Genomic DNA, 25,139 nt, shown 5'->3' with positions numbered 1-25,139 from the left:
CAGATGCATAATCCGACGGCTTAAAAGTACGCAGCACGAATCTCACTGCATAACACCAACCCAAAGTCCCAGAAATTTGGTCCACTGTGATGTGGGGAATCACAAATTGTGCACTATCCTTCCCTTCGTCCAGTTGTTGGAGCAGAGTTGCAGAATTCAGCTTTCAGAAGATTGGGGTCAAAATGCTCCAAAACTCAAAGCAAACACAAAACGCCAAAATACCCCCATCCCCAATTCTCAACCCCACCACCACTACTTCTCTATATTCCCAAAAGGTCTTATTCCGCTAATATTTTTATTTTTTAAATATTTATTTTTTATTATACAAGATATGTCATTCTCTCATAATATTATTATTTTTAATTTAAAAATAAATAAAAATAAGTAGTACTTGTTTTAGTTAGTGGAATACACCCTAAAAGAATATCATGCTAACTTTTCTTGCAAAATGAATATATCCTCCGTTCATCTGCATGATTTTTACATGTTTTTAGTGATTAGAAATGTAACAAGACACGAACACAACAATGTATACTCATTCTGTTCCTAAATAAATATCTGGTCTGCAAATTTAGGTCTTTAAAAAGATGCATTTTTTTAGTTAAAAATTTTCAACTTTTTTTTTTCACAACTTGCATTAAAAAAATTGAAATTTTTAACGAATAAAATGCATTTTTTTAAAAGACCTAGATTTTCAGTCCGGACATTTATTTAGAGACAGAGGGAGTACTTTACAAGGATTTATTCAGAATACAAAATGAAGATATATATGCTTATCCATCAAGAAATGTTGTCCAAATATTGGAGGGCTAGCTAAGAGTTCGGATATTGGAGACTTGAAGCTGACTCTGAGATTAAAATGCATGTTTATATTTGTGTTTCGATCCATTTTTCTCAACAATGTGTGATGATTAATTTATATGGCTTCTGAGTTTATCCACCAGTTGATGTTGGATGTTGATTTCTGAGGATTTGGATATTTGGATACATATGAGGTCGATTGATGAGGATGTTTCTGTTATGTTTTTAATGGATATTTCAGTCGAAGAATTTTGCTTACCTTTCAGCCTGCCTACTGGCTGCTCCTTAAAATGGATGGATTGGTATGCAGGTCAATCTTCCAACTCCATCTATTGGAGGGCTAAAGAGTTGGGATACTGGAAATCTGTTGCCTACTCTGAGATTACAATGGATGCTGATGCTGATGGTTGCTTATGGTTTTTTTTTTCTTCTGTCAAAGAGGTTTTGCTGGTTCTGGCTTATTTTCCACTCAATCCTCCTTTGCTTACCCTACTGAATGTTCTTTAAAATGGAAGGCTTTGGTGAGGATGCATATTCACGGAAGGAAGGCTGGTTTAATTGTTTTTTGACTAGAAGATTTTTGCTATATTTGGTATCGATACTTTGGAGTTTGTCTCTTCTCAACTTCTTGTTGGAAGTCCCTCCCGGGCCCTCTTTCTTTCTTTCCCCTCTTCTTTTCCTGCTTTCTTTTCCCTCGATGTACCCATTGTCGAGTTTACCCTTAATAATATTTTTGTTGTTTCAAAAAAAAAGAAAGAAATGTTGTCCAAATTAAGTAACCACATAATTGTCAAAAAAAATCTCACCACATATATATCACATATATATCGGGACCGAAACTAAAATGTCAAAGCGTGGTATGATCACAATGAGTATGTTTAGTATGAAGAAAACAATTACAGAGATTTGAACTCCGATGAGAAACTACCGTATGAACATGAACCTAACTACTTCGGGGAGCATTTTACATTTTCTTCTGACAATCGGGAGTCCGCGCGAGCTCGTTTCCTTATATCTCAACTAATTTTGTGATCCTGAAATTAATTACCGCGCAAACTTTCAGTGGTGCTGAGGCTTGCTTCGTACAGCTTCCGTCAAATTCGATTTTGCAGGTTTGAAGAGCAAACCCTTTAGTTGCTGTATCATGCCCACTCGATCGGGCAAACCTCTAGGGTTTTGTGGTGCATTTTACATGAATTGCTGTTGAAGTTAGAAGAAACAAACCTAATTAAACCAAAACAACTTGATCATCGAAGGGCTTAAACACTAGAAAATTAAGAGAGAGAAATATTCAATCAACTTAAGGAGAGAGAAATATTCAATCAGTAGGGAGGTGGAGGCGGAGGTAGTGGTACTCTAGCAGCAGGTGCCCATATCACCTGATCCGAACCCAACTGACCCCCGCCATAAAACGACACCGCACCACAACTTTCCCCCGCCGCCGCAGCCACCGCATGACCACCGTCTCTGCCGCCGTGCCCCACCGGCGGCGACGACCTCCCCTCATTATCCTCCCCATCCCCACAACTCTTCAATTCCCCCTCCTCCTCTTCCACCGGTAGCCGGTGAAACGACGGGTTATTAAACGACGCCGCAACCACATAAACCGTCGCCGCCGCGTACAAAGGCCCCACCACCGTCCCCCCGACCACCTGCCCTCCCGGGCCCCCCAACGTGATACAGAACTCGTGAATATTACCCCGTGAAAACGACGTCGGCGGCGGCGAGGGGAAAACGGTGGCGGACAGGGAGAGCAAGTCGAAGCGGCCGTGGAAGGTGACGGCGGCGGAGACGACGGCGGGCTGACGGAGGGTGACGTTGGAGACGGCGCCGGTGGCCGAGAGGACGCGGATTGCCGTGTTGCGTTTCTTGGAGAATTGAGTGATGGAGTGGATTAGGTCCAGGCCGGTGGGGACTTCGAGGATGTAAGGGTTCATGGCGTTCGGTTCGGGTTGGAGGCAGGTTATGATGAGGGGTGGTTTGGGTTTGTTTTTGGAGCCGGGCGGGCGGCCGCGGGGGCGGCGGGGGATTTCGATTGTGGCGCCATCGCTGGCGGCGGCGGTTGGTGGGTCTTTGGTAGTTGTTGTGGTGGTGGTGTGGGTGTCGGTTTGTTCTTCTTGTTCTTTGGAGGCTTGGAAGTGGTGGAGATTGAGGTGGTGGTGATGGTGGGGATTGAGAGGTTGATGTTGTGGTGGTTGGTGGTGGTTGTGGTGCTGGAAATTAGGGTTTTGACGCATGTTGGCAAACAGGGTGTTTGCGTGATGATCCTTTCCCTCCCAATGTTTGCCTTTCATGATCTCTCTCTCTCTCTCTCTCTCTCTCTCTCTAGGTCTATATGGTTTGATTGATTTCTATGGCCGGCTTTGGGATTCATGTGACTGGGATTGGTTTTGGATTAGTTATATAAAGGAGGAGAAGTTTTTGGGTTCCGGAAGGGTACCACACACATCGTACCTAATTGATGATCCAAGCAATTCAAATATGTTTTGGATAATTCAGATTTTAGAAAGAGAAAAATAGGACAGAGAGTGGTGGAGTGAGGGGAGAGATAGGAAATAAATCGGGACCGTTTAAAATACGTTTGGACCGTTGTGATTGTCAACGGATACCGCTACGTGGTGGTTAGAGAGAGGGAGGGAGAGGTTGAGTGCCGAGTTGAGATGGGGGTGAAGCCAACCGCGAGTATGAAAGCGTTTTTACATTACATTTGAAATACAAAAAAAATCTATGAAAGAGCTAGCGAAATGCAAGGAGTGAGTGCGGAAGTGCTGGTGATTTTTAAAGACTATTAAAGGGTGGGGTGAGGGGGACACAGGTGGGTGAACTTGGAAACCAAGTAAAAGACTAGCGGTTAGCACCGCCTGAGAGGTAGGAAAGAGGCTCCACCGGACATGACATGAAGAGAGATTGATTTTGCCTTTAGTTAGTTCACAGAGAGAGAGAGAGAGAGAGAGAGAGAGAGAGAGAGATTGATTTTGCCTTTAGAGAGAGAGAGAGAGAGAGAGAGATTGATTTTGCCTTTAGTTAGTACTACTAGCACAAGTAGCTCCCGACCGAGTTAGATTGACAATGACTCCATGATGATTTTCCATTTTGGGTTATGGGGGAGGCATGTGCATCTTTCTCTCACTACCTATCCATACAACGCATGCATACAAGTCCCACTTGAGAAAATCTTTTAACTGAGATTCCCGCGTCAACAGTTGTTTATGGAGGTGAATTGCAACCGTCCAAGAATATTTTGGACGGTTCGAATGTTAAAAAATTTTTTTCCAAACTCTTCGTCGAAAAATTTTCATTTAAAATCGGACCGTGTAAAACAGAAATGGACGGCAGAAATTGCGCGGCTCCGCCAATAAAAAATTCACAGAGCCTCCGTGAATAAACCATACTCGTCCCACTTTCGTCTGTTAGAATCTTTCATCTCCGTAGATAGAGTCCCGGTATTAGAATTTGAATTTGAAAAATGAGCCCAGAAAATTAGAATTTGAAATAAGAAATGAAGGACCGACTAGAAGCGTAAACGAGTCGAATTGCGCCGAACCCTGTTAGATCCAGGATCACTTCGTTTAAGTGTAAGTCGGGCTCGGGATTTGCTCATAATATAATTTCAAAGCTCGGGCTTGGCAAGTTAGAGCTTGTTGAACTCAAACGAGTCAAATCGAGCCGACTTTAGGCTCAAATTCGATTTTCTCGGACTCGGCTTGTCAGGGCTTGTTAAACTCTAACGACTCTAATCGATCGAGTCAAATTTAGGCTGGAATTCAGTTTGTTAGTAATTTTTGTTCAAATACCACATCAGTATTCCTTAATACTACTATATGACAAAAAAAAAAAAAAGGAGGAGAAAACGCACCAAGATCATGACCAATTGTTATCAATGATATATGATGTACGATCCGACGATTCGGAAGTGCGCAGCATGGTGCTGTGCACCTCATTGCACAACACCAACCTGAAGTCCTATAGTACTACGATCATATTAGTTTGGGGGGGGGGGGGGGGGGAATGACGGCCATGGATGTGTTTTGATATATAATTAATACCTGCCAAAAACATTTTCAGCATTAACAAATGTTCTCAGCATATCTTTGACAGGTATTAATTATCAAAACACGTTCTGAGCAGACTGAGCCGTCATTTTCCCTAGTTGGGGGAAAGGAAAATTGTTAAACTAAATATACCCCTAAAATGTATAATATTTATCAATAAATCCCAATGTATAATTAACTACAATTTAACCCCAAGTTTGTGAGTCTAACCAAGCCGAAAACTGTTAAGTTCAAGTTCGGTTCATTTATGAAATGAGCTTAAAATTGAGTTTCAAATTCAGTTCGTTTAGTAGATGAATTAAACTTGACCGAGGTTTTATCGAAACAAACAGTTCATGAACGGCTCTGTTCATTTATTACCCTAGGATCGAGGGTGTGTTTGGATAAGTATCGTCATTGTCTTTTTAGTCATTTTTGTTCGACCTAGGTGAGAATGGTGGTGCTGGCGATGGATTAGTTGCCAGTGGCTAAGCGGAGAAGGGGAGTGACTTTCACCGGAGAAGGAAAGAGGAGAGAGAATGAATTTGATTCAACGGCTGAGATTTGGTGTGTACACGTGTTGAAGAATGAGGGAGTTTGCAACAGCTAGAGGATGGGGACAGAGAAAAGGCACAGAGGATCTCAGGCCATATAGTTTCCCAAAATAATCAGTCAAAAACAAAATGCCATTTTAGAAAATTATTTTTGATGTAATCAGTGATAATGAGCGGAAAAAAATGATAGCGAAAGTTATTGAGAACCGTGCATGGAGGAAAATATTTTTCTGACAGATGGGAAAAGAACAAAGGCAAGCAATTATTTTCCAACAAAAAAAGACCCAGATTTTGGGAAATAACTAAATTTTTTTTTGAAGCACATTTGAGAAACAACTTGACTTTTAGGCTCCATTTGTTTCGATGTAAAATAATTTTTTCCGAAAATAAATTTCAAATTTTTATTTTTCAGTGTTTGGTTGGCACTTGAAAAATATTTTCAGAAATTGACAAAATAGTGTAAAGAAAGGAGGGGAGGCTTAAAACGGTGAAGAGATCTGATAATATTAAAATTGAACGTAGGTCAAGGACTGACGATCGAGACAACTGAGCAGTGAGAATTGTAGTAAAAGACAACGGGTTCATTTAAGAAAATAACTTACGGAAGATTTAAGGGTAAATAATTTCCATCCAATTAATTGAAAATATTTTACATGTAAAATGTATTCCTTATTTTTTACACAACAGGTACTAAAATATTTTACCGGAAAACATTTTACGTCCAAACAAACGGTACTTTTAGCACCTATGGATCGAAGACAAGTCAAAACAATAATTCGAAGCTCACATCCTTTGACGAGAAACGTTCTTCAAAATGAAGAAATCAAAGCTCGGCTTACGTATTAACGAGACACTACTGTCTACATGATCTGTCGGTGTCTGTTCATTGAATAAAAAAGTCAAAGCGCCCTTTATTCAATTCAAAATGGAGCAGCAGTTTTCAAAACCAATCAACCGTGAGGAGTGTTTTTTTCGTATTAGCGTTGAGGATGATGGCTGAAATCTGGGCATTGATCAAGGCTGGTTTGCAACTTGCTTTTGTTGAAAAATACGTACAGCACCAGGAAAAGTTGGATGTGAAAATGGATGCTTGGGAGTAGGTTCCTCATTGAAGCCGTATCTATCAAGCATGCCAGGCCCACCGGAAAGGCGAACAAATGTGCGCGGCTGCCCTGAGTGCCCTCGTCAAAGATGGGTCGCACTCACTCAACAGTCTCCCTCACCCGGCAGGCCTGATAAGAGTTGGATGCCGTGTTGTGTTGGATTAGGTGACAAACGTTCTCAGCAGGTTCGGCTTTGAGATTTTGGAAGTTACAGACGGGGATATGAAAATGGAACCTCTCATGTTCTCTTATAAATTATTAGTTGCGCAACAAGAGAAGTAAGATTGGCTTGCGGCTTGGTGGCATATTGCTTTGTGCGTGTTTTCGGTGTCCTAGATCGCGAGTTTGACTCCCAATGCCATCGGATTGAACGGTTTTTTATTGGCAACTTCAAAAAATCTGCTTGAAAATTGAGGTTTATGTGGATGAAACAAGCAACCTCAAGGCTTAAGGGCGAGGGTGTAGATCTTACCTTTGGAAAACATTAGACCAACATTAATATTTAACATAATTCAATATTTTGGGATCCAATAATTGGGCACAAAACTAGAGGCCCAGGCGGTCGCCTCATGGGCCTATGTTTAGGGCCGGTTCTAACGTTCTAGCTTGTTTTCCAAAATAAGTCGAGTTTTTGTTTTGTTTTATCCATATTCAAATTTTTTTTGCATTTCTTAAGGGGTGTTCCAGATTCTAAAAAAAGAAACTTTTAAAAAAGAAAGGTTCAAGCTCAAAAATCATGTGTTTACGTAAATAATTTTCCTACCAATATGGATCTTGTTTGATAGATCTCATTGAGATCTTTTAAACAGTGCAAAAAAAATTGAAATATTATTTTTCATTTTTTTTATATTTAAATTTGAAATTACCTTCTTTTTGAAAAAGAAAGTTTAGAAAGAAAGCGGAACGGGGTTTCATCAAACTTTTGTCACTTGTTGGTTCATCTCGGCAAGAGAAATCGAAAAAAGCAAAAATTATGAATTTTACCAAAATATTATCGAAAATATCCAAATTTTAGCACTCTTAGCTCAGCTTTTTGGGCTAAAAATGCTAAATTTGGGAAATTTAAAAAAAAAAAAAGGATAAATTTATAATTTTTTGTTTTTTCAATTTTTCTCATCAAGATGAATTAATAATCTACAAAAGTTCAACACAAATTAAAAAATGCAATTTCTTTTAAATAAAGACAAAACAAAAAAAAATCTTAGGTTACTTTATTTGGTACACTACGAGAGAGTGTAGTCAAGGGCTTCCATCAGGGAACAGAACAAACGCACACGTCGGCTTTCCAAATTAGGAATAATAGGTCCATAGAACAAGTCATCCACATTATATTTCCATATTAGTTTTTACTTTAGTGCCACGACTTCTTCAGCTGGGGGGTGGACCTTTTTGCCCTCCATTCGGTTGTTCTTCCCTTGCTGCCCTACTCCCTAGCCTACCCTTTCTCTCTCTTCCTCCGGTTCTTTTCACACTCCACTTTCTCTACCCCAAAATCGAGAGAGCTGCTAATGGTACAGTAGTGGGTGTACAGCAGCCTCGTACAAATGGGTTTTGCGCCCATCTCGGGTCCCGTAAAGATGATCGAAGGCTAAATTCTGAAACAAAGTTGGATGATTCGTAAACGTCTTTTCCGATTTTGGATTGAGATGATTTTTTACAGGGACCGTAAACAATATGTTTTGAACAAAATGAGCGGCTCCGATCATCTTTGTGGGACCCGAGATGGGCGCAAAACCCATCTGTACGGAGCTGCTGTACACCTACTGATGTACCTCAATCTTTACTACAAAATTGATCTGGATCCGGGGCGCTGTGGTTAGCAAACTCGCTACAGGGTGGAGGGAGTAATTGCGCAGCCATTCCTGAGATAAACGGTTGCGATTACTCATTACACTCTGTAATGAATTTGCTCACAACAGTTCTGCTTAGCTCCTTAACGACACAAACTATTCTTTTTCTCTCCTAATCCATCCAAGTGATCTTCTTCTTCTTCTTCTTTTGTACTTTGGAATATCCATCCCAATGATCTAATTGTTAATAATGTATATAATTAAGAAATAGATGTTACAAATTATTATTTTTCTTTTTAGTTGTTTTAAATTTGGTCCATGTTCTTTGGCATATGTCATTTTTCACTGTCAAATATAAATCAAAATAATCAAACTTTCTACTAACGATGTAAATTAGATCGTTAACAAAAAAATTAAGTTAATTCAGTCAAATACCATGTCTAGAATGAGATTTTTACAACCGCACACATACAAGGGCGGAGTTACGAAGGCGCCCCAGGTGGCACAGGTCACCCTCAAGTCCCAACTTCCCACTAGTTTTAATGGTTATTGTTTTGACCATTGTTAATAAAGGATTAGCCAATGAAAAAAGTTATTTTTATGGGATATTATATATGATTAATCGTAGAACACGTGTACCTTTAATTTTTCGTATAAATATCCTTCCAGCACTAGAAACTCCATCCTGAACACACCACAATTCCTCCTAACTCAAATGTTGTTTTGTGGCCCGCATATGTTTTGTGAGGCCACAAAACATGTGAGTGAGTGTGTGTGATTGGGTGTGCAAGTTTTTTTCCTGATCAGCATATTCGGTGCGTAAGTTGGGTGTGGTTCTAAATTTATGCATTTCGAAAATCAATAGTCCTAAACACTTTTCTTGTTTTTGTTTCGTTGTTTGGTTGTATATATTTTGATCAATTTTCTTTAGTTGTATTTCGCTTTGTTTTTTTTTAGGCCCATGAATCGCGCAATTCGTATCCGATTCATCAATGTTAGGTGCGTTCGCGTCTTTCCTAAAATACAATCAATCTAAAAAAACACCATGTGAATATTCTAATTGAGGTAATTCTTTAGAATTAAGCACGTACTGAATCATCTTTCCAGTGGAAACCTTTGCTATTTTATGTGTATGGAGAATTTGGTTCCAAGTTTTAGCTACACGTTTTCCTCTTTTTTACTCTTTTCTTTTACTTGGTTTTTTTTTTTTAAACCCAAAACGGAAAAAGGGAAAAGTAAAACAAGAGAAAGGATGCTTAATTCTTATCCTAGGACGTGGCATTTTCAGTCTTTTCATAATTTGCTTTTGCTTTTCTTCACTTCGAGCTTAAGATTCGTGTAAATTTTTTTTGATGATTCGAAGTTTGAACAAAAGAGACTCGAACAACCAAGGTCGAGTTATATGTATATGTTCGGTTTGTTTTGGGATGGATATATAATTAAAAGTGGACAGCGGCATTTTTTTAATTAAGAGGGTAGACTCTCCTATCCTTATTATATCCGCCAATGGGTGGATATAGTATCTGGGTCGTAAACACCGAACATAATTATTTCGGGTATACTATCTGATATGATAATATATCCGCCTCTTATATCCTGTCCGCAAATAGGCCGTTATATATACCATTTTTTTTAATCCGCGCAAAACTTTACATCCCACCAAACGAGTAGTAAAAGAGGGTAGAGATGAGGTTTGGATGGGATTGAAAATGAGAGGGAGTTTAACGGGGTTGTGGTGACGGCCCATTTCTGTCAGAGTCAGGTCATGTCTGCCCCTGGCATTGTAAAAACCGGCCGATGAGCTTTAATCCAGTTAGCATCTCTTTGTTCTTTCTTTGTGGGAGGTCAGGGTTCGAATTCCGTCGTGGGCGTTTAAGGTTTCAGGATTGTGGATATCATTTGAAATTCCCTGTGGACTGATCTACTAACTCCTCCAGTAACCCCCGGTCCTCCGCTGATCTATACAATCTTAGTGGGGAAAAAAAAGAGAGTAAAAAATGGGCTATTGGTTTGATCTGGTGTTTGGTTACGGATGAACTTTGGTCCCACTCCTATCTTATTCCATTCCCCATTTTTATTACATCTATCACCAGCCACCAAACTTAACCACGCCCACCCACGTGGGCGTCTTTTCTTTCCTATTTTGGCTCTCCTGTTTTTGGCTCTTTCCTTTTTCATGCCTCTCCCTTCTAATCTTACCAAATTTGACTTCATCTTTCATTTATCGGTCCGGCTAAAGGGTGCATACATGCACCAGTTAAATTTATTATTTTATTATTATATTTCAATCCAAAGTTGCGGTTCTGTTCTCTGCCAAGATTGCTTTTGAAACATTGATTACTTGTCTTGTCTGTCCTTTATTTTGTTACAAAATGACAAATTTAACCCTAATCACTTTAAACTTCATAGCCCAAGCACGAGAAAGATGGACACATACAGCGCTCCACGGAAGATCTTAAATGAGGAACCATGCTAATGGTACAGACAATCTGTGCACAGATTTTATAGTGAGGCTCATCATGGGTTTCACACAAATGATCCGAGCCGTTCATTAAATGTAAAATATTTTTTTAAGAGTTTTCGTAAAAAATCAGCTCAATTTAATATCTATAAGTACTCGATCCAATTATCTAAATTTTCATTCAGATTTTCGGGTAATGAAAAGTTAGATGATTAGATCAAGCACCTATAGGTATTGGATTGAGCTGATTTTTTATAGAAACCCTTGAAAAAATGTTTTACATTTAGGTGTTCGGACAAATAAGCCAAAGTGGCTTATTTTTTGTCCTTATTCAAATTTTTTTCATATCACTTGACTTATTCTCATTTTTTTGGAGATTATTGCATCTTCATGACTAGAGGAATCTAAAAAGTATAAAACTTTTGATCGAAATCCAATATTTTTTGAATAAATACGGAAAAGTGGCTTATTGACTTATTTTTGTTTTTATGTGGATTTATTTGGCTTATTTTTGGCGGGAAAGCCAATGGCTTTTTTAGAAGAACAAGCCCTTAATGAACGGCTCGGATCATTTGTGTGGGACCCATGGTGGGCCTCACCACAAAATCTGTGCACAGATTGTATGTACCAGTAGCATTTCGGGATCTTAAATGAGAGAAACTTATTCAAGGAGTTGTTCAATCAAGCGCATCTATTTTGGTTTTGGACAGTTCATCTATTTTGATTTTGGACGGTTCAAATTTTAATGAAATTTTTTCGAAAAAAAGTAAAATTTTCCCTGAAATTTTTTTATTAATATCCGAACGGTCGTGATTCACTTTCATAAACTTACGTTACGGAAACTTCCGCAAAGAAGTTTTTTTGATATTAAAATATTCATTACTTTAGTATATAAACAGTATCAAAAAAATTAAGTGTTCAAATTTTTAATCCATTTGAATCGGTGTGTATATTTTATATTTTATTATATTATTTTAAAAGGTTATAATTAATTTTTTTATCTCTGTGAAGAATGACAAGAGGGTAATTCTATATACTAACTCACCTAAGCAATTGTTGATTAGGAAAAGGCATAATGGACCCTTTAAATACACACACATACGCATAAAATATCCAAACTCCCAATGTGGGAACCAACTCAACTGACGCAGACCCAAGAGTTTCGCCACTAAAGAGTGACACTACAACAGAGTGCCCAAGGAGCCTGTACCAGAGATCAAGCACCCAAACCATAACGGGTGGGCAAGACTTGGTTGCTTTGAAGGAAGGCAATAGGATAATTCCACATACCAACTCACCTAGGCAATTGCTGACTAGAGAGAGTCATAATGAACCCTTTAAACACACATACAATACTCAAACTCCTGATGTGGAAGCCAATTAATTTTTATCTCTGAGGCTCTTATAAGTATGATCTTCGCTTCGGTTCAAACAGTTTGAAAATTTGAACACTTTTAACTTTTTAGAAATACTAATTTCAAAATTATTTTTGTTGGTGCCAAAACACTAGTCACAAAAATGTTTGTACCATGTGCAGTATATAAGACTTTTATGCGCTTAAATTTTGGCACCAACAAAAATTATTTTAACATTATCACTACCCTAATTTTTTAAGACTGTTTATATAATAAAAAGTATGGTTAATTTCAGAGAGAGAAACTAAAATTATAATAATAGAGAGTGGGTAAAATAAAGAATATTGGTGTAGTATTGAAAGAAATATAAATAGATAAAATGTAAAATATATTTATTAGCAATTTTTGAACAATTTTTGCTAACTACTAATGTACATGCGCTAATTTTTTTTTTTTTTGTTTTACTTTCACTTGAAGACTCCAGTTTAGAAAATACAAGAAAGGAGTGCAAGGGTTAATTTTGTAATTTGATTAAAACCCATAAACACTGTCAGACTGATGGACATTGTAATAATGAGCTTGCCACAGTGCCAATAAAGCAGCGCTCACTATGGGAGGCCACATAGCACCTATTAGCTTTTGCCTTCATTTATTACTCTTTGTTCAATTTTGGTCACGGCTCCTGCTTTGCCTTTACTCTCATTTTTTCGGGTCACCGATTAATTCGGGCTCGGATCCTCCAAACCTGTTTGGTTCAGTTTGTGACCAAGGTCCGGCCAACCCACCTTTTGGACACACCGATCGTTGCCACCAATATTACCGACCACCACCAGCACTAACCACTTCTCTCTCCCCGACTCCCATCTTTCTTTCTCTCTCAACAAAACCCAACTTCTCCATTTCATCATTGCCTTCTCTCTCCTCTCCAACACAGATCCGTTGTCTACACCATCGCCTCCACCGCTTCTTTTCTCGGAGACGAAGAAGAAAGAAAAAGTTCGAGTGTTTTTGTTTTTGGAAAGTTACAAGAATGATTTTATTCTTCAATTGGCATGGGACAGATGAAGAACAGAATTGACACCACAGCGCACTAAAGAAAATGGGGAAAAAGAAAATAATAGAAGGCAATTACTATACCGAGTAGTCTCTGGTAGCTTGGTGGTGGTGGTCTCAGACTGTTTTGAGGGAGAGAGGGTTTTGATTTGGGGGGAAGGAGGGTTGGCTGTGATTTGGGAGGATACTAGCCCTTGATTTAGGAGAAGGTGGGTTGGCCGGATCTTGGCCACAAACTGGACCAAACAAGTTTGGAATTCATTGGACAGGATCCGAGCCCGATTTATTTTGAGTGGGTCAGAACTTCTATTCGTATTTTGTTAAATAAAGTCTGCTTGATAACGTTATCAATTTTCATTTGGAAAAAAAAATAAAAATCTATTTTAGTAAATACATTATTTCAAAAATCACACATAATTTTGTAGGTAACCAATTTTATAGGTCAAAGGGAGTATAAGGTAGTGGTGAGAAGTGAATCCCCCAACAAAGCGACAATCACCGTCTACCAAAGAGAGAGATTCGATTGCGCGGTGGTCACAGGGCTAGAGGCGGTCGCTGATAGCCGGATGTGAGCTGGCAGGCCTTCCATCTTGCAAATAGGACATATCTTATCTAGGTAAAATTTTGGGGCCACAAGTGTTGGTTTATCGAACATGTTTATGTTTGTAAATTTTAGGTTTTATATACCCACAAAAAAAAAAGGATCAGGGAACAAAAACTACATCAACTGTCTAAAGTTTTGGCATTTATTAAGATTGTTGATTTTGCCACTCCTTTTTTTGTTAACGCCACTCCCCTGCAACAAGAAAATGACGTTAACAAAAAACAGAAGTGGCAAAATCATTTCTCTTTATTAAGACTATGAGTTCTCACTTCTCAGGGTACCAGCACACGCAAAGTTGCAGGATATTTTTTGCATTGCAGTCCGAGTGCCTGGGGCTTGCATTGCAACACTAAAAAATTCTCTCCTTTTTTTTGGTGCTTATTAGTTATTGTTTGACCAACTTGCATAGGATCAACTACTACGAGCGCATTGGTTTTTGTCAAATATATACCCCAAAAAAAAAAAAAAAACTCTATAATAATTTTGGTCAAATCTCACACCAACCACTAAAAACTCACAAAAAAAAGTTGGCTGAAAATGAGTCAAAAACAAGTTGCAAGCTAAAAGCTATAATTGGAGCCTTCAAACGTCTAATTGTGTGTTTGCGATAATGGCATTTTGCGATAACTGTAGATATAGATTCCTAATTTTAACTTTAGAGTCTATTGCAGATTTTAGATTTCGAAATTAGAAGATGAAAAACATGTTTGTTGTTGCTGCAAGATTTTGAAAATTCATTTACTTTTTGAAAATTTATGTTGCAAAATCCCAAAAGCTATCCAAACCCAACTTTGAAATTTTGAGAATTTCTTTCATTTTTCAAGTTCTCTGAACCTATAGATTCTAAAAATCAGTTATATTATATTTTTGACAAACATTGTAATCTGATTTTTAGAAGCTAGAATCTAAAAATCTATCAAAATAATTTTTCGCACACACCCACAAAGTACCATTTCTTTCTTTCTTTTTTAAGAAACCGCAACATATACTGTGAACCAAACAGTACAAACTGCAAAGGGACTCACTGGTCCCGGAAAAAAGAAACAAATTACTGTACAAATTACAAAAAAAAGCAACAGAAAAACGTCGCGAATAAAACATAGCAACATATAGCGAATTCATCTTATGCATTAATCAAATCTTACATCTGCGGATCCATTAACACAGTTCATTAAGGGACCGCCCATTTATCCCATCCTACTGTACACTACAGAAATGGATGTTTTCATATATATAAAACTACATCAAGGGGGGAGGAGTCACAAAATGGTGGCCAACAGAAAGCGTGTAAAATACATAGATGCTCTCTGGAACAGGAAACTATAGTGACCAAGAGGATCATGAGGTCGTAGCGCACCTAAGCAAGATCCGCCTCCAGCCCATCATCACGATCTAAAATTGCTCATTCACTAGTGCAGAAAATAATGTTTGATCGGATATTAATAGCAACACGATCGAATAACATTGGTTTCCAAGAACTGGACCACTGTCCACCGATCATGCGGCTATTAATGTTCGAATAACCTAATTTCCTGCACAGAAAATACGTTCAGCGGACCCTGAAAAACTAACAGTTCATATCCTGACGCTGGGCTTGAGGTGGAGCAAACCGAGGTGCACTACAACCCGATAGTCAATCAGTACACTGCAGGGTCCCTGGCTACCCTCTCCTCCCCAATTCTTATTTCCCCTCTCCTCCAACTCAAAACCTTCATAAAAACACACTTAACCCGTTCTACTTGAAGATACACCAGCTCTAGAGTTAGCCAACCCTAATCCGTCTGAGTCAGTTTCCCTACGACTACTACTACTACTCCCTAAAGTTTCTACACTGTTTCGCTATATCAGAATTCAAAAGGGGACCACTAGACTTACCTTCCAAATCACTGCTCCGGTCTGGTAGTCTACCCCAAAAACTATTTCTGTCAATATCTGATTCTACATTCCGAATTCGAATCGCATTGGTCGAGGGGTATTTTGGAGAATTCTGGTCAGAGTCAGAAGAAGTAGAGTCGGAATCAGATGAGTTCTTCCAATCCCTCCCTCGATCAATGAAAAGGTGATCATAGTCGTCGGAGGTAGCAGAGTCCTTGTTGCTGCTTTCAGAACTACAGCAGGAACATTCTTCAGAGAATAGAGAGGAAGAATTTTCGCTCGAAGAGTCTTCTTCCAAAATCTTCCTCATGTGATTTGCGCGTATGCATTCAATGCCAGTATGACCGCTTAAAGGATTGGGGGTAGAGGTGTCCCAAGAACTTGTGGGATTAGTTTTTGATTTGAATATAAGATGTTTTGGTTTTACTGGATCGAGCGGTATTATAGAATTCCTTATCACTCTTGGCGCCCGGGGAGAGCATCTACAAAAATATTCCTCGTTAGATATCTAACCACTCAGATACTGAAATCTCAACCTGAAAGAGAGGATAAATGGGTTACCTAGCATAAAGAAGCATGTATGCCCTTTTTGTTAAGACACTTTCAAGTTCCACAGCAGTTACCTACCCAACCATAAGAAGCATAAGGGTCAAAAGCTTCAAAATCGCCATAAGAAAATTTCAGGAAAACAAATCAAATAACACTAACAAAACAAACTAGACATTCCAACAGGTACTTATAGTTAAGAAAAACATACCGTACTGTCATCAATCTTGAACCATTTTTTCTGGCCATTCTTTATGTAGCACACATAGTGACCAGAAAATGCGGCATTCATGATATCCAAGTGAACCACCACCCCATAGAGCCTGTATACAGGTGATTTGTCACTTGTTCCACTCATATATGGTGCCAGGTTCAGAATCTCTGGGAACTTAATCGATTTATTAAGCTTTCCAAATTTACCCGACTGCACAATTCATGCAAAGTAAGCAATAGATCTGAAAACACTAAGAAGAGTAAAATATGCTCAACAATACAGGGTTACCAAATACCTGAAACCTCTTCAATGCAATCGTAAGAATATTAGGAGCCTCCTGGACTGTCAACTTCTTTTTGGCTCTCTCATAGGATCTACATCTGTTAAAATATAAATCCGAAGTCAGTACCTTAATGTCTATTGTCCTACCGAAAATAAAGAGCCTCTTTTCATCCTATTTGAAACTTTTAGACATGGGACCGTCTGCCTGATTGTCCTGGTTCAACTCCTACAATCGAGCAACGCCATGCCAATGCATGGAGTTTAAAATCCACCTCATTCCAAAACATAACTAACATGACGTAGCAACTTGCGAGAGTTCTCACCAGAATGTTAAAAAAAGAGGAAGAATCCAGGCAAAGAAGGGACGAGCCACATTTGATGATGGAAGGGAATGCTATCCATATATCAACAAAATAATGACATTAATGCAACTTTTGAATCCCTGCACAGTGGCCAAAGGGCTTGTTGCTCAATGGTATTTCCTGGTCCTTCCCTTGTGGGAGGCCAGGGTTCAAGCCCCGTTAGGGGCGTTTGTGGTTCGTTTGTGGTTCAGGGTTATGGACAACCTTTGGACCCCTGTGGACTAACTTACTAACTACCCCCTAACCCCTGTATACCGCTTGACAAAAAAAAACTCTACACAGTGCGCAACCATCTGGCTTCCATTATGCCAAGAAGTTATAGATAGTGTTTCGGGAAAAAAATTTGAAAAATCAGCTACTATCGCCATCCAAAAATCATTCTAAAGAGTTGCTTTCTTGTGTTATAAGAAACAAAACAAACCAACCTGGTGCACTGGTACTTGTTTTCACCGTCCAAAATCTCAGTGCCAGTAAACTTTCGTAGCGCTTCTTCTAGAGTTCCTATATCTCCTTCTATTTCAACAGTGAGATCCATCATCCTTTCGTGCCGCTCAGACTTGCCTCCACATTTCATGCATTTAATCTGCAGAGCAGAGCATCAAACTCATATGGATAATTGATATCCTTTTTTATTTTAATAAAAAAACGAAGTCCAATTGGGTTACTTATATTCAAGATAGAGAAAGAAAACTCTCGCTTTATCTTTCTGATTTCTATATAGTTCTAAACGTTAGACCACGAAATACCTTTGATCGCAGATAGCCCCCAAACGTAAGCCCTATGAGACTTGTTTCTTCTTCCAAACAGCTTCCTGAACTCACTCCAGCTTCCTTGAGACAAACTGATTGCATTGCATCGATAGCATACCTGTCAATATCATCATTAGCTGACTTGCACAGAAAACCATCTCACTATGACAAAGACTACATACAAAAACTCATCTAATCACACTGCCCATCTACAGAATTTAATTCACCTTAGAAATTCATGAGCATCTTCTTCTTTCCCGTTACCAAGATGACTTCCAATGTTTTGAATCTGAGCTAGTATAGACATTGGAGACAGTGGAGAAGTCCCTTCCCTTGCCTTTAGAATTAAACTTTCAAATTCACAGGTGAAGCACCAGCCTTTCCTTTCACCTTAAATCAAACACAAACATAAATCAATTCAACACTACTAGACAATAAATAAACATGCCTCTCAAAAACTTCTAAGGTAGTGCATCCTGCAAAATAAATAGTGTTTAGTAATATACATGCTTTACGATGAAGTCCTTGGAGAAGATAAGCACTAAGAGGCGGTGTACAAGCCAAGCACTGGAGCACGGCATTGGCATAACAACTGCAGGAGCATTAGAAATATCTACGCGTTAGGAACACATTATGACACAAACACAAGAAAAACAAAAACAAAAAAGAAGCCAACTACATCAAACTAAAAAGCACACAGAATCATAAATAAAGATGCGTGATTACAGAGTATCGCGAACAGACATACAAGCACTAAACAATGGTACTGGCATATCGTGTATTTGCATGTGCGCATTGTTGGAGATGAGTAATTTTCTTTGTTTTGTTTGAATAAGCAATATATTCCAGCTTATGTCTTCAATCTAATCTGTCAGATAAACAATTTTCTTAATCTTGCGACTGTAAAATTGAAGCAACATCAATGCACTCATATGAGTTAAATTTACAAATTGGAGAACAGGAGATTGAGTGAGATGAAGACAATCCTTGAACATCACAAACAATTTCATACCTCCTAAAAACAATACTATAGCACTTACTATTTGCCTTTCTAGAATAAAGAACAGCTCTAACTAACCTGTTCCCACAATTTGTCAAGCCGAATGGCTGCAGTTCAACCTTGTTCCAATTGTAAAGCTTGACAAATAATTCGTATGGAAACAGGCCCTGTGAAAACCAAGGAAATCCAATATCAAAACCAAAAAATAAGCATTCTGGACCCCAAAAAAATGCAGAAAAAGAGTGCTGCTAAACCTTGGTAGTGTATCTTCCAGTCATCTCACTCCCTTTAGAGGCTCTGAGCTGGCCAACAACTTTCTGCATACATGTTTTCACACCATTCCTACCATTTGGTGAACAATGCGCATACTCAGTAGTAGCAGTTGCCTGAGCACTTTCAACCTTACCCGGATTAGTATGTTCAGCACAAGCACTAGATTTATCACCTCTGGATCCCAACGGACACAAAGTAGTGCCAGTGTCATTACCTGAATGACTTGACTTTTCATGGGTCACTGAACGGATGCTACTCTCCTTCAAAGTATCTGTACTAATTGAAGGCCCTCCAGCACTTGAATTTGGGTTAGCGTAAGTGCTGGATGAGCAATATCTAGGTTCAGATGAATAAAGCTTATCCAATTTGACTGTTTTGGTATCAGAACACTGTTCAACAACAGGTAGCACGGTGTTCCTATGGAATTTGGAGGAAAAACTCAAAGATTGAGAATTTTGCAAGTTGGCATCATCAGCTCCAATGGAAGCAGACTCAGCAGAATCATCAAGGGCATCATCCACTTTGGGCTTACTGGAGTCTATCGTTCCTTCAGAGAAACCAGAGGATGGAGTAGAAGGCCCAGAAAATAAAGACTCATTGGATCCATCAGCAGTCCATCCTGAAGAGCTTGTGGAATCACCTTGACTATCTTCATCAGCACATTCAGGTTTGATCTGGTTTAACTTACCTGAACCCGTAGGGCAATTAGCGGAATCAACAAACACGGTACCCTTTGAACGTGGTTGGCCATTTTCATCCACACTGTTCATACAACTAGCCTCAAGCTTATCGGGGAATACATTAGTGGACTGATGTTTATCTGATCTCTCTTTATCATGCAAACTAGAATTCCTCTCTTTCTCATTAGTCTCAATGCTGTTGTCATGACTCTTGCGCTCATCTTGTTTCAACACTTTTTGGTAGGAACCTCCCTCCTCATTGCTCTCATGGGAAGATGTAAATGGACGGCATTCTTCCTTGTGGCCTTGTCTCCAATGAACAATTTGGCACTTGCCAGAGCTGAAACAGTCAAATTCCCAACTGAATAACTGCAAACTTATAAGCTCAAAAGCCTAGAAAAGAACAAGATATTGGACTACTGAAAACATCAAACGTGTCAGTACTGGGCACCAGATTATATGCATACAAATCCACAGCAGAGGCCTACATGTGGAATTAAAACATATGGCAGAATCAGATTATTTGTACGCCATAACAGAATCACTATAGGATAGGAAGTATCCTTCTAAGATAATCCAACTGAGAATCAAGTTTAAGATTTACCTACCAATAACAGTACTAAAATGGGAAAGTTATCTATCGAAGGCAGGAATTTCCTTTCAGAAGTACATTTGTTTATTCAGGTTTTTTACAGTAGATCCTTTCAGGAATAAACCAAATTTTATCTATCTCTGGATCTTCGAGGCATGCCAGATGAAAAATGCGCATGTGAGGAACTATCGATGTAGGGACAGGTTCCAGACACTGGGTAAGCTGAAGCTCGGATAAATTAAATCCAAGAAAAAATAACTACTGGAAAGTACGGGCCGATCATAAGAATCTGACTTTACCAAATAACGCTAATAAATACTCCTTCACTTTGGGGCATCCCAAAATACATGTTCACGCTGAAAAGTCAAGCACAAAACTCTTTTACTTTCCAGAACTACACATCTGGTTAAGGATACTTTTAAACCTTGCAAAATGTTACACATAGTTTTAACTTGAATTTTAGTGCATTAAATGTGTATCCCCTCAAATGATTGGAAATCGAAACAGACTAACATTGTGGGATGGAGGGAGTCAATAACCTCTGTGTGTGTGCGCGCGCGCGAGCTCTTTTCCTTTCCAGAACACCCATTGGGGTTGTGGTGTGAAGGGCTTGCCTCCCGCCCTTGGGCTAATCTAGTAGCTAACCCAAGACCAGTTTGGCAATACTACCCATGATATGTTGTGATCACTAAAATTTGATTGATTTGCTACTCTAGAGTCTAGATGAAGTAAGTTGATACCAAAAATGAAGTATAACTACAGCAATCCTCCTGAAATTTAGAAAGTTCCCAATTACCCATATACTAGGAGGCTTCACGTTTGAGGGGGAAACAACAATACTCACAAAATGGACCATTACAGATAGGGCTGTAAACGAACCGAATCGAGCCGAACCTTGTTAAGTTCGGCTCGGGTTCGTTAAGGTATGAGTTCGGCTCGGGTTCGGCTCAAGTTCGATTCGAGCCTGAACAACTCGGCTCGAGTTCGGCTCGTTAAAATTTTTCAAGGCTCGAGTTCGGCTCGGTTGGGTTCGTTAAGATACTAGTCTGGCTCGAGTTCGGCTCGGTTGGGTTCTTTAAGATACTAGTTTGGCTCGAGTTCGGCTCGGATTCGGCTCGAACTTGAACATCTTGGCTCGAGTTTGGCTCGTTAAACTCAAATGAATTGAGCCGAGCCGAATCTAAGCTCGAATTGAGCTCGTCAAGACTCAGGTTTGATTCGGCTTAACTCATTAAACTCAAGCGAACCCAAACTCTCTCATTGATCGTATAGAATTTGGGAGAAAAATAAGTATTGAATTATATATACAACCTTAAAATTTTTTACATTTACAAATAGACCCCTATTGAATTATTAATTAAATTTAAGTATAGGTTCGCGAACCTAACCGAGCCGAATACCGTTAGGCTCAGGTTCGGTTCATTTACGAAACGAGCCTAGAATTGAGGTTCAGGTTCAGTTCGTTTAGCAGACGAATCGAACTCGAACGAGCTCTTACCGAACCGAGCCTCGAACAGTTCGCGAATGGCTCAGTTCATTTACAGCCCTAATTACAGATAAGAAATTACCACAAATCAAAGTAATGTTCACAAGGTCCAATTAATGGAAGGCCATCGATACAGGGGTTATAGACATGTGGACAGGATACCATCGTCAATTGTTAAGTAAAGAGAACTAATCTAACAGGTCAGAGAGAGAACATATAAAATCAAAATACAACCCTCTTATCAGAACCACACGATTCATGACATGTATCAAGCGACTTGATTCGATGAACCAAGCTATCAATTTGTATGTTTGGGTGAGTTGCTGTGAATCCCTGGGAGACGAAAATTTTATGATTCACGGTGAATGTCATCCAATTCAATTTGATACAGACAAGAAAGATTCCCTTTGCCAACATGTCTCACTTCCAAAAAGAATTATTTGAAGTCATTGAGTGAGATGTCTAAAAAGTGTGGCGATTTGAGTATTAAAAACCCTTTTAATAAGAGTAATAGGATTATATGAACTGCAAAAAAAAAAAAATTTCTTTTCCTTGCTAACTAAATTATTTTTATTGTTTATCCATTTGATGAAGATAAAATAAAAGGAAAAAGTTATACTCCATATGCTTTAAGTCATTTCTCATAGTTTTCGTATAAAGGGTCTTTCTTTCATTAATCTAGATAGACTTCAGTTTTGGTACAAAACTAAATCGTCATTCTGAAATTTATGAAGCTTGGAGTCTCGAAATGATTATAACAGCGCATATGGATTCATATTATATCAAATTTTCTCTCAATTTGATTTAGAATGTCATTCTGAAATTTATGAAGCAATCAATCTAGTAATGATTATAATATCGCTTATGGATTCTTATAATATCAAATTTCTCTCAATTTGATTTAAAATATCAAATTTTAATATTCTAGTATAATGTATCCTAGATTCTTGTTTCAATAAATCTACGTGCATGGGACCATATGTCATTGAATAATAAAAAATGTACTGCAGGAAGAAAAAGACACAAGATAGCATGCAATAAGTCCTGAATCCTATAGACCTTAAAATGGTTATTTAACCCTTTTCCTGCAAAAAAGGGAGCCAAAAACCCATTCATTGAATCTCTTGCAATACACGCAAGGGCCTTCCCTGTTAGACCACATGATTCTCAATTGATCACTTAAGACCAACTACCTATTTATTTACCCCCTAAAATAATTACTTTTAGTATGTATCTTTATCATTTAAAAGTATAATTATAAAATCAACATGTTCTAGAAATCATCAACGAATTGGAGCCATTAACAGTTCGCTTTGATTGACGATTTGGACAAGGAAACTACCCTAGTTGCAGTACAATAGATATACTTAAGGACTACCATCCCCCTCTATCACGCATCGCCACCACCATCCCTCCCTCTTTGTGCACAAATTTTTGAGTTCCAACTTCCAACAAATTTAACACTCTCACCCTCTCAGTTGTCTTCGGAGACAAGACGTGCATAAAAGATGTAACAAGGTATGGTGGAGACGGGTTCAAAGATGATTACCATGAGGGTGTTCAGGACTCCAAATCCAAATGCATCACTAGTTCAAAGGTGAAGAGGGATGAAAGTTTCTGCTGGAACAACATGGTAGGGTTGTTGCACATCCAACTGTTGTTCTTTCAATTAAAAATAATTTTCACCAAAGATGAGCATAATGTCTAACAGGGCATTCTGCCATCATTAAATCCATCCCGTAACTACACAACACTTAATAAGTACATGTATTTTCCCCTCCAGTGTGATTGCTTCACCTTTTTGAGTGCATATCACATCGTGCGCCACACATTCATCACCGTACACCTGTAAGTTCAATGCATATATATTAGGTGATGCTGCCATCAAACCCTGGGGACTGTTTTTACCTAGCAGGACAAACTGTCTGTTGGACATGCCCGAGTCGACCGTAAGGCAGAGTTCCCTCCCACATTTTCTGAATTGTTTTCAAATGCCATATTTCCTTTTTGACTCCAAACATCAACTATTCAACATGTTAAACTAAACTTGTGTAAAGAATCAAACTCCTCCAGTAACTGTTTTCCTTTATACCCTATGCATCAATTCCTAAAATTCCTACCTATAATTCCTCTTTCTCAAGATACCAAGCCCATTCTCACCAAATCTCTCCATCATTACCATAAACAATGGCCAAAGTGAATCCCTTAACGGCTTAACCAAATTCCAATCACGATCACAACATCCCAAAATATCACAAACGAGTGCAATTATGTCAACACTAATCTCACCTACAATTGGTTAAAATATTAGGGTGTTCTCATTCTACTGTTCTCACAAATTTTTCTCTCTCAGGTGGGTGAACAAATTCAGACCCTATTCTTCACTGAAATATACTGTAACAAAAACACAACCAAATGACAGGAAAAAAAAATCAACTGCTTCATGCACAAAGGTTATGAAGAAAAAGCCTTGACCCAATTGTGTTCGGAGCCGTTCAATGTACATGGGCCTACATACACCGAACGGTTCTGGATACAGTTGTGTTTTAACGTTGTGGTCCAACCATTGCTTGGTCACGAATTACCATACCAGTATCGAATGGATTTGCACCTAGCACAGCGCGTCGTAGTGGGGCTCAAACACACTGCACACTGGTACTGCAACGGCACGGAAATTAGGCTCGAGGCGTACGGTGCTGAAATTACGTTCGAGGCGTAACCAGCTGACGCCTCGAGCTCGGCCCTAGCCGCCGCCTCCTCCTCGGCCCTAGCCGCATCCTCCTCCGCCGCCGCCATTACAAGGAGCCTCTTGATCTCCTCCCTCCTTCCTACCGAACGCCTCCATCTACGGCGGACGAGGAATCCAATCACCAACTGCCCTACCAACACTAAAAACACTACCAGGTACGGAAACCCTAGATCTCTTCCAATTGGCATTTATCTCGCTCCCAATCGCATGAATCCGAGGCTATGAAACCCTAATTTCGCATACATAGATCCTCCCGTTGAAATTGCAGTGGCGGTTGCACGGATTGCGCATGCAACTGGCCGACCGGCGGTGGCTGCGACGGGGATGATAGCAGTACAACAAATACAATTACACAACAATATATATGTGCATATACATGTATGCATATGTGTGGATAAAAATTTATAGAACGAATGTGGCTTGGGGCAAGCAGAGGAATGAGGATTTGAGAGGCTTTTCTGGTAGAGATTTCGGAATTCCAATTTCTTCAGATCGAGATTTTAGGGGGTTTTGGAGAGAGAGAGAGAGATAGAGAGAGAGAGGGAAATTTTCACACATATGGCGTATGCGTGGAAATTT

General features: G+C 39.1%; 1 protein-coding gene and 1 pseudogene across 1 annotated transcript; both read right to left on the bottom strand.

Moving 5' to 3' along the window:
- Positions 1-1,661: 1,661 nt before the first annotated feature.
- On the bottom strand, positions 1,662-3,193 carry LOC131333456 (AT-hook motif nuclear-localized protein 17-like). The gene has a single exon (XM_058367985.1). It carries the CDS (start codon positions 3,093-3,095, stop codon positions 2,124-2,126), a length of 972 nt encoding a protein of 323 aa, XP_058223968.1. The 5' UTR covers positions 3,096-3,193; the 3' UTR covers positions 1,662-2,123.
- An 11,667-nt stretch (positions 3,194-14,860) lies between these two features.
- Positions 14,861-25,139, bottom strand: LOC131333455 (ubiquitin carboxyl-terminal hydrolase 17-like; annotated as a pseudogene).

This window comes from Rhododendron vialii, chromosome 7a (assembly GCF_030253575.1).
Source record: "Rhododendron vialii isolate Sample 1 chromosome 7a, ASM3025357v1".
Taxonomy (NCBI): domain Eukaryota; kingdom Viridiplantae; phylum Streptophyta; class Magnoliopsida; order Ericales; family Ericaceae; genus Rhododendron; species Rhododendron vialii.
This window is presented reverse-complemented; position numbering and strand designations above follow the sequence as displayed.